Below are 11,611 nucleotides of genomic sequence, written 5' to 3'. Positions count from 1 at the left end.
AACATGCCAGCTCTCCATTGCCAAATAGTGTTTCATTTGTGTTTGACATTGTACAAAACATGGGCACATCAGAACACATAAGTGGCTCTATTTCACACTTGAAAAGAGGTGGAAAGACGAATATAGTTCAATGTGTACGTGGGCTTAGCATAAGCAGAAGTATTGGAATCAATATATTAAAAATGCTAATAAAAATGGTCATGATCTATATTCCAAAACCAGCCTATAACTAAAAAAAACTCAAAAAATTGACATAATATAAAACACAACAAGTGTATACATAATAAAAGGGTTTATTGGATGCATTGTTTGGAGTTCTGAACATACACAATGAAGTGATCTCTTTACAAACACCAGGACAACAGGGGGAATGGAAGTTTTGCAAGGTTGATATATCTCATATCTTAGATCTGGACCCCAGGAGGGTCACATACATCACAGAATATGTTTCTCTGGGTTTCCAGTATACATTATATCATCCGTGGAAGAAAGGAAATGCAAAAGTGAGTTTAAGGCAAATAGAAACATTCATCATTATCATCAGAGGTGAAGATCAGTCCTGACACAAATATAGATCTTTTTATAACCAAACATTCAGCTTTTTTATTATTGGCATCAGAAGGAAAGAAACATTTGTAAAGCAAAGTTTTATGAAATGTCAGACATTGTATTTACACCGTGATACATTGTAAAAATAAGACTTCTTATAGATTGTGAGGAGCAAACACTAATGCTAAGTGTATTTACAATGGCAGGGGGACAATAAAAAGGGACAAATCTCTGATTGTGACTCTTCTCAGATCACTAGAATGGGATCATCTTTAAATATAAGAATATTATAGGGATAGATCTTATCTTGTGTTATATCAGATTTGGGGGAGGGGGAGCTAACAACCCCTTCTTTAGTTATAAATGGGACAAGAGACCTACAAAAAGTCACAAGTCACACTAGTAACATCAGATTTTGATATTCATATGCAAAGCTATATCTCATGTCAATTGCCCTAGACATTGCATTACATTTTAGAATCTCAACCGGGGAGAAGCACAAATCCTTGCGTGCATGTATATTGTGTATTAGCAGGGAATGCTCTCGTGTTACAAAATAGCCACAAATAACATTAAACATAGTGGAAATAATACAGTATTTAGTGGGATGGAAAGGATGTTAACAATCATTGCGATGGTTTATTCTGTGCTATGACTTGAGCTTGTGTCTGGTCTGGAGCAGAAGGTATTGGTAGGAAGTATATTTAGGAAGAGTCAGATTCCGACTCAACAGCCTACAGACAGGAAAGTACAGGAAACAGCATCATCTTGCTCATTGGATGCTATTGTGACCTATTAATAACACTAGAAGAAAAGTAGGGATCTAGCACGGGTCCTATATCCTTATTGAGGTTCCCCTTCTCAGTGGATCTGATATTGAGACCCTTCATTTTATTTTAGTGCTGATATACGGATCAATGATTCCTGAAAACCTCCCTCGTAGATCCCATGATACCCGCATCCATCCTGGATCTTATGATAACCTCCCTTCTGGATCTGGTGATACTCCCATCCATCCTGGATCTTATGATACCCTCCCTCCTGGATCTGGTGATACCCCCATCCATCCTGGATCTGATGATACCCTCCCTCCTGGATCTGGTGATACCCTCCTGGATCTGGTGATATCCCCCCTCCTGGATCTGGTAATACCCTTATTCTGGATCTGGTGATATCCTCCTCCTGGATCTGATGATACCCTTATTCTGGATCTGGTGATATCTTCCCTCCTGGATCTGGTGATATCCTCACTCCTGGATATGATGATACCCTCTCTACTGGATCTGGTGATACCCTTTCGCCCTGAATCTGAGGATATGCCCATTCATCCTGGATCTGGTGATATCCTCCCTCTTGTAACTGATAATACCCCCAATCCTCCTTCATTTGATGATATCCTACTCCTTGATTTGTTAATATCCTCACTCCTAGATCTGATTCTACCCCCATCGCTTCTGTATCTGATGATATCCCCATTCTTCCTGGATCTGATGATATACCAATCCTTTCTGGACCTGATGATACCCTCATCCATCATGGATGATACCCCTCCCATTTGCACTGATGCTGAATTCCTCTTCCTACGTGATACGAGGAGCCCTCCATAATTCTGATTCTAAGATTTTATAATTAGACACCCATCCCCCTGTATCCGATGAGATCCCCTCCCTCCTGGATCTAGCAGTCACCTCCCTTTTTCCTAAGATCCCCGTTTATCCTCCTCTTTATCCCTCCCTCCCATGGATCTGATGCCAATAACTCCCTTCTGAAGCCTAATTAGACCCCATTGGACCTGATGACACCCCAGTACCCAAAGTATCCTCCTCTGGATCCCATGCTGAATCCTCTCCTAGATCTGAATCTGATGCCAAGACTTATCTTTCATGCACCCACTCCCAATTGTCTATGATACTGAGACCCCCTCCCCAATTCTGATGCCGAGGCCAACCCTTTCTTACAGACCCCAAACTCCTGCTTTTTCCGCTGAGCCCCATTCTTCCCCTCTTCATGACTTCAAGGCAATTAAAAAATAAAAAAAGCTAAGTGCAAAACTATATATCACCCCTCCAAGTATAAATAAATCATAATCTGCGACTCTTTACACGACTAATAAACATTTTCTTCTGAAAAAAAAATAAAAAAAATAAAAAAAAAATTACATGTTTAATACAATGTAATAATACATCGTTCCTGCTTTTTTTTTCATTTATTTAACACAAAAACTTATAATATAAAACAAATATTAGCTATTTTTCATTTTCTTTTTTTTTTCTTTTTTTCCTTTTTTGTGTAATTCACAGTAGTGCGAAAAAAATGCAGCAGTTTAAAAATCTTTGGACTTTTAGCAGAACTTTTTCATGTCTTCACTGTCCAACCACAACAGCCAGAAAACATCGCTTTAGTAGAAAAAAACAAAATAAAAATAAAGCCTAAGCACAAAAAAAAATAAAAATAAAAAATAAAATAATAAAAAAAACGGGGAAGATAGAATTTGCTCCAGAAAACAAAAATAGTTCTTGAGCGAATATTTTGGATTTGAGTTTTTTTTTTTCCTGTAAATTATATTTACATTGAATATTGCGACTTTTTTTTTTCCTCCTGGGTAGCGCAATGCTGGTATAGTTTTTGTACACTGGCCCTTGTCACTTTAGACTCTTCTTCCCACTCCTTGTATATTTCTGATTTTAGGATAAATTATTGCATTGTAAGACTTTTTGTTTTTTTGCACCACCGCCCTGGATCCTATTCACTGTCTGATTTGCTGTCCTTGGAAGTGGTGGAGTGGTTATAGAGTCCTTGTGCCATCAAGTGCAGTGCCAGGGCGTTTTTGTTCCCTGAGGCTTTCTTAATCTTAGCTCTCTTATTCTGAAACCAGATTTTAATCTGAGATTCGTTAAGATTCAGTTCCTGAGCCAAACTTTGTCTTCTCTGCTCGGTCAAATACCTGTTAGTCTGAAATTCAGCTTTGAGCCTCTGGAGCTGCTCTGCAGTGAAGGCTGTCCTGGGCCTCTTGTCTTCCTTAGTCACTGTCTTCTTCTTTGGTTTACGAGATCTTGGACCTAAACAGGAAAAAAAAAAACAAGTTAAAATCCACTACAACCAGAAAATTAAAAATCCATGCTATAAATAATAGAAGAAATCATCTAATCCATTACACCCCAACCTATATATATACATATTAAATCAAACCATTAAAACATAGCAAATAAAGCAATTAAAAAAAATAGCATAAAAATCTGCATTACCTTCCTGAAACTTGTGCTCTTCACACAATGGCAATAGAAAACGCCAAATAAAATTGAAAAAAAAAGTGTCAATTTCAGAACAAAATGTCATTTTGTCAACTTTAATTCCCAAGTTAGAAAAAAATATATAATAATGAGCAAATAGTGGACACTTTTATATTCAGACAATTAACAGGTTAACTGCAAATATAATAGAATATAATCACACGGAAATGTAGGAATGTATTTATTTTGTGGTGCCTGGATATAGTAAGAGTTTAATAGAATCTATTTTGCAGCAGTGCGTTATATATGACTTCACTACTCCACAGACTATAAACATTGTGCAGATATCTGTGATGTGTGTGAATAGGATTCTATATAGTCCATGTCTAGGATCGTATATAAGGAGTATAATATTTTGGGAACATAAAATATACTACTGATAGTTGATGGGATCACATATAGGGTGAATAATATTTTGGAACATATGCATATAGAATTGATAGTTGATGTGATCATAAATAGGATGCATAATATTTAGGATACATTCAAATATACTACTGATAATTGACATAGGATGTATAATATTTTGGAAGCATATACATGTACTACTGATAGCTGATGGGATCATACATAGGATGAATAATATTTGGGGAACATAAAGATCTATTCCTGATAGATGATGGGTTTATATATAAGATCATATATAGGATGAATAATATTTGGGGAACATATAAGTGTAGTCGTGAGAGTTGATATATATTAGTGACAGACAGACTATTCCTGAAAGCTAAGATGGATAATATTCGGGGAACTCATACATTTACTGCTACTAATAGTTTATGGGGCCAATAATATTTGGGGGACATTTAAATGTTGCTCTGATAGCTGATATGATGAATATTTGGGGAAGGTATAAATCCATTCCTATAAGTTGCTATGATGAATAATATTTGGGCAGCATATACATCTAGCCCTGATAGTGGATATTATAGTTGTACAAGGGGTAGTTAGGGAGTCTGGTACTACTGAGGCCTCCTCCAGCACCTCTCCCCCCACAATCCCCTCTCTCTCTCCCCTTGAAATATTAACATCACACATCTATTAGTCATTCAGCCCAGCTAATTATTTGCTTCACGTTGCCCACCGTATCTGTTTAATAATGGAAGATGATATAAAATGCATGGGGGTGAATTTGTGGCTCCTTTATCATCTGCAGGACATTTCTTATTTCATTTATTTTTTTCATTATGTGTATTTTTTTTTTGGGGGGGGGGGTTGTGAGGTGTATGCGGATCATAAGCAGCACAGAAGTCTGATTTATAATTGTAGAAGTGGAAGGGCAGGTTGGGAGTTGTGGTTGCCAGATATTGATCGCTTGGGACGCCAATCAATGCCAGAAACATCGTTCTCAATCTATGTCGCTGCTGTCCTTGTCTCCTGTGTTCATTCTTACTCCTGCCCAGAATTTCTCCCCTCTCTTTGCTGGTACTGTGCCCCTTATCCTTATGTGTGTGAGAGAGAGATCCTATAACCAGATCGATTGCAAGGATCAAGTTATTGGGTCTGTCGGTTCTTCTATTCTCAGACTCATTTTCATTCTCCTTGCTTCCTCCTCCATCTTCCCATCCTTGTGCTCCTTTCATCTCCATATCCCCCTGATCCCTCCCTCCTTCCATCTCTCTCTTGCCCCTTTCATGCCCACAATTACCACATCACTGGCATCCTCTCTCCTATATGTATACATTGCACACTTCCCAGTGCATGCTCTGCCAGCCTCCATCCATCCAGTATTTCTACTCGCAGCCATACACGTGTTTTTACTACAAGCTGCCATCCCTTCACCCACAGATCAGAGCAGGGACACGTGGGCTCCAATGCTGCTCTTCATTGGGAAAATCCCATCCAATGTATAGTAACAAGCAATATATTCTATCATAGCGCATATACCAGTGCAGGGTGCTCTAAGCTCCCTGCAATTGTTACATTGCAAATCCAATCCCCCTTCCAAATAATTTAATAACTCCTGAGACCTCCAGTGACTTTAATTCTATTTTATCTCCACATTTTCATGATGGAATGAATTTGCAGTATAGAATTGCATTAATGTATATAGTAAAGTGCACCAATATTTGCATTCATGTTGTATAAACGGGGGCTTTATATATGACACCCAGATTAAAAGAGACTGTCTTTGAAGTCGCAAATGCACATTATGTATACGGAAAATCCCAGATCATAAATAATTCTACTACTAGACCAATCCATTACAGAAAGAAAGACAGGGGGATACTACCTGGAGTCTGCAAAACTCCTAGAATAAGATGCAGATTTTTATTAAAGCTACCTTCATTGCATCTATTTAAAAAAAAAATATGAAGCAATATTTCCGCTTAATAAAATCATGTATTATTTTCGTAATATTTTTTTTTTGTTCCCTGTATGTTATTGCATCACAATGAAAGCAACCAAAATGTGAATGGATTGAAAAAATAATGATAATAATTATTATTATTATTATTATTATTATTATTATTATAAAAAATTATTTATTTCGAATTTTTACAATTAGAAATTACAGCACAATGATATAAAATAATAATGATCTAAAAAAAATGGATTGTAAATAAATAATAATTAGGAATATTTTATGTATGTAATGTAATGTTATTTAATTACAGATTTGTTTTTGGTGTAGAATAAATGGGAAGCAAGTTAAATAGATGGAATAGTGATACATTTTGGCCTGTACCATCTTGATTTTGGAATAATTAGGAAATAAACAGCAGCTAGAAGGTGAAACAATGGAAGGCAATGTAATATTATAACACATCAATATCTTTATATATAAGGGTGGATTTTATGTGTTGATTAGATTCTTCCCTATCTACTAGGTGGATTCTCCATCAGTAGGAGTCAAAGCCAAGACTCTGTGACAAATCAATTGCGTAAGGAAAAATTAAGCCCCCAAATAATGTGGAGTTAAAAATGCAAAGGCTTTTCTATGGGTAATTGTGGAGATGGGCTAATTAGGTGTCTAATTAAAGCATAAAACAGCTAAAAGGAGATCTGGCCAATTTGCAATTTTCGATGCTGCAAACAGAAGGGAACATTCATTGCTGTGGGATAAATGACCTCACATCTTAATAATATTACATTTTATGGTGTCACCCACCCCCCTAAAAAAATGAATCTTCTTGGGGATAATTGAATAAATTCTAGCTCTTACCTGATGAAGGTCTATCTGAGTACCTGGTGCAGTAGACCCAGGCTGGCCATAGCATGGGTTGCTGGTTGTTGGTGGAGCTGGCTTGAGAACTATCAGAGTCTGAGCTCAAGGAATGGTCTCCACTCGATGCTCTGGGTTTGATGGGTCCTTCTATGCCCACATCAGTTTTCTTATCTCCAGTGATAGCTTTGGATGCCCCTTCTGCCTCCAGGACACCAGTGCTGCCCCTGTGCTGGCCAGTCTCTGCCCCAGATCGGGCCACCACACTGTCCCTGCCCGAGAAGACCTCATCCTGCTGGACAGCTCCTTCCTTCCTCCTTCCAAACTCCGGCCTCAGGATATTATCAATGAAGAAGTTTGTGATCCTGTGATGCGGCTGGTGGTTCCCTGGAGCCTGGAGCAGAGGCAGGATCCCCCTGTTGGACTCCTCTCCTGACTCCTGCTGCTCCACTTCCCTGTGGTTCTGGTCATTTTCTTCCATGCTGTAATTCCACAAGCTTCCTCCTAGGTTTTAACCCTTTCTGCTGCCTACTCCTCCAAGTCACCTGCACATTCAGAGCTCCACTGTCACTGTGTGAGGAGGGTCTCAGAGTGGGCTTCTCTTTTATCTGGCTCCTCTAGATGGATCTTACTGGTTCACTGCTGCAAACCCAAGCATCCTCATACTCCTCTCCTTCCACATCCAGGCTGTAAATCCTTCAGGAAGCCCAGGAGCAGCAATGGACAGATGCATGTACAGCATGTAGAGCCTGGGCTGAGCTGTGAGGAGCATATATAACAATATAGAGTGGGATCTAGCAGATCACAAGACAAGGGGCTCACACATGGACACAAGTGCAGAGGAATCCCCAGTGCTCATGTGCCAGGCTCTATGCTGTGGAATATTGGAGGAGCACTCACTGGACCTGGAATACTTTCACTCTGGATTTTTGTTCTTATTTTTAATAGAAGCCTCACAAGTGACGTGGGAGCCCGGTAGCCTGGACACGTGCCTGCAGCCAATGGGCGAGCAGCCCCATGTCACATGAATGTGATCCTGAGTAGTAAATTGACAAGGAAAATTCCCCTCCCCTTCTACCCCCTCCTCCTCCTCTACAGCCTCTCTCCTCCCCCATCCTTAGCCCTCTGTGCAGCTTTAAAGATGCAGCTTCTAGGATGCTACAGCTCTAGCAGCTTGTGAAGAGGTGTGTGTGTATGTATGAAGCTTCTATGGGACTGTATATAGCATGTATGCAGCATTGATTCTAGATTTATGTATATGTGTGAATGCAGATAGAGATGGACATACATGTGTGTACAGTATGAAGATTGAGTGTATGAATGCTATGTATGTGTGTGGTGGTGTTTGTGTGCAAAAATACAGACATGCCTTCATTTATATTTGTGTTTATGTAAATAGCTATAGACATACATGTGTATACAGTGTCTATTATACATGTATATGTGTGTATGCAAATAGATATAGACATGCATGTGTATACAGTGTCTATTATAAATGTCTGTATGTGTATGCAAATAGATATAGACATGCATGTGTGTACAGTGTCTATTATACATGTATATGTGTGTATGCAAATAGATATAGACATGCATGTGTGTACAGTGTCTATTATAAACGTATATGTGTTTATGCAAATAGATATAGACATGCATGTGTATACAGTGTCTATTATAAATGTATATGTGTGTATGCAAATAGATATAGACATGCATGTGTGTACAGTGTCTATTATACATGTATATGTGTGTATGCAAATAGATATAGCCATGCATGTGTGTACAGTGTCTATTATACATGTATATGTGTGTATGCAAATAGATATAGCCATGCATGTGTATACAGTGTCTATTATAAACGTATATGTGTGTATACAAATAGATATATACATGCATGTGTATACAGTGTCTATTATAAATGTATATGTGTGTATACAAATAGATATAGACATGCATGTGTGTACAGTGTCTATTATAAATGTTTGTATGTGTATACAGATAGATAGAGACATGCATGTGTATACAGTGTCTATTATACATGTATATGTGTGTATGTAAATAAATATAGACATGCATGTGTATACAGTGTCTATTAGAAACGTATATGTGTTTATGCAAATAGATACAGACATGCATGTGTGTACATTATGCAGATAGATTTGTATAAATGGATGAGTGTATGAATGTTATTTATATGTGTGAGTGTGTATATGAGCAAAAATACACACATGCATGTATTTATATGTGTGGGTATGCAAATATATACAAACTTGCATGTGTATACAGTTTATAGTATAATGCATACGTGTGAATACAGATACCTACAGACATGCATATATATGTGTAGGTAGAAATGTATGTAGGCAGATAGATGAAGATAGATATAGAAGCATATATGTGTATGTATGTAGACAGATCAGAGATGTTTGTGTTTAGTTATGCCTGTAGGTAGGTTTGTGTCTCCATATTGATAGTTATATGCATGTATATGTAGAAAGACAGATACATGTACGTGTTTAGGTATATGTATGTGCATGTTTTGTATGTTTGTGTGCATATATAAATGGAGATATCTATAAACTTTTACTTGTGTGTGTTTACAGACGCCCTGTGAATATTGATACATTTATTGGACTATAGGTCGATATCTATGTGTGTTTGTATGTATATCTGTGGGCATGCATATACTTTAGGTGTATGATGAATGTGTGAGTGCCTGGGTCATCATGTAAGTAGATATAGACTTGTGTATGTATCTATCTATATTCTATATGCACCTGCTTGTCTACACAATGTATGTATATTGATGTCATGTATGTTGGTATGTATATATGTGGATATACTGTAGATGAGTGTGTGAGTGCATGTAGTATGCACTTGTTCACACCATCTATTTGTTTTTGGATGTGATTAATGACAATATAACATCGTTAATCTCCAAACCACCAACACTACTGAATATCTTTCTTTTACTACCGCAATAGGTATTTGCACTCTGAGTCTCTTTTATTGGTTGGTAAGAGCTCCCCCCCCCCCCAATTAATCCTGTTCATAATGAATAAAATACTTGACATGAAATCATCATGTAAAGACAATGACATAAGACGACACAGGAAACAACTTTATACATCTATTTTTCTAGAGATATCTATCTATCTATCTATCTATCTATCTATCTATCTATCTATCTATCTATCTGCAGTATCTATATATCTATATATCTATCTACAGTATCTATCTATCTATCTATCTATCTATCTATCTATCTATCTATCTATCTATCTATTTGAAGTATCTTTCTATCTGGAGTATCTATCTATCTATCTATCTGCAGTATCTATATATCTATATATCTATCTACAGTATCTATCTATCTATCTATCTATCTATCTATCTATCTATCTATCTATTTGAAGTATCTTTCTATCTGGAGTATCTATCTATCTATCTATCTATCTATCTATCTATCTATCTATCTATCTATCTATCTATCTATCTATCATCTATCTTTCTGAAGTATCTACCTCACATCTCACATGTATACATTTTAGTCATCTATAATTCTCCCAGATTCACATTCTTCTTCCTTATACAATTAATGCAAATTATCTACACTATCTATGTATCAATTATCTACCAAATATACCTATACAGTATATATCGATAATCTATTCTATCTATATATCACTTCATCTTTCCACATATCTCTGGTCTTCTGAACCTGACAGATCAACATATAGACATTTCAGACCCCTCTCTGTACTATATTATGATGCCACATAATCACATTCATGAGGAGTTACATGATAATATGAAAATCCCCTCCTTGCTTTCTAATATTCCATAAGTCCATTGTATTTAAGATAAATGGAAGCTATATGGAGCTTTAGGAAGAAAAAGCGATTTGCTCTCAGCAGAGCGTGACTGGCACTGACAGGGTTACACTCTGCTATCTCCACGTCCAAATAACTTAGTGATTATGAATAAAACAATAATCTGGTATTTGGATATTTGCTTGAACGAGCTCGGGTTTGTGAAAGTCAGAAAAAGGTCAGTGACTGGAAGAGGAGTTGTGTTATATGAGGAGCACATGACCCAGCCTGAGCCAAGCACCCAACTCCATTCACACCCCCAGCAGCACAGCAGGACCCTTCTACTACATACATGGACACCTTTGCCCTCCAATACCCTGTGTCCTGCCCATCCTATGAGCTGTATATGCATTCTCCATGTATTTTGCATATGTAGCAAACACATTCTATAACTTCCTTAATGTCACAGTATCCTATAAGAATAACAAAAATCCCCCAACTTTGCACCTCTGACACTACATATTGCTAATTTGAATAGAATATATTCATGTTTTATTCTCTATTATAAATGTAAGTTGATATGTGAATGTGAGGCCATGATTTATGCTGTTCTTAAGAGGGACTCGGGATGGAACATTTAAGAAACTACCTTGAGTTATTGGGATCATGTTGTCCCAATATGGAACATATATGGACTATATACTCAATAAGCTAAGACCCAGTTCAATAGTAACAAATCTTCACACCCGACTCATGAAGTCGGATAGATTTGATCTCACACACAAATATAAATCATC

The 11,611-nt window shown here is 37.2% G+C and overlaps 1 protein-coding gene across 2 annotated transcripts; it reads right to left on the bottom strand.

The window, feature by feature from the left end:
* Window positions 1–277: 277 nt before the first annotated feature.
* Window positions 278–7,944, bottom strand: EN2 (engrailed homeobox 2). 2 transcript variants are annotated; one of them, XM_072153945.1, is made up of 3 exons: window positions 7,006–7,944; window positions 3,795–3,812; window positions 278–3,608 (listed from the first exon to the last, which is right to left on the bottom strand). In XM_072153945.1, exons 1-3 carry the CDS (start codon window positions 7,484–7,486, stop codon window positions 3,292–3,294), a joined length of 816 nt encoding a protein of 271 aa, XP_072010046.1. In that variant the 5' UTR covers window positions 7,487–7,944; the 3' UTR covers window positions 278–3,291. The 2 variants fall into 2 exon arrangements, with proteins under 2 accessions (XP_072010046.1, XP_072010047.1); XM_072153946.1 differs by lacking the exon at window positions 3,795–3,812.
* Window positions 7,945–11,611: the final 3,667 nt, after the last annotated feature.

This window comes from Engystomops pustulosus, chromosome 5 (assembly GCF_040894005.1).
Source record: "Engystomops pustulosus chromosome 5, aEngPut4.maternal, whole genome shotgun sequence".
Taxonomy (NCBI): Eukaryota; Metazoa; Chordata; class Amphibia; order Anura; family Leptodactylidae; genus Engystomops; species Engystomops pustulosus.
Note: the sequence above shows the minus strand (reverse complement) of the source record. Positions and strands in the feature narration are given on the sequence as shown.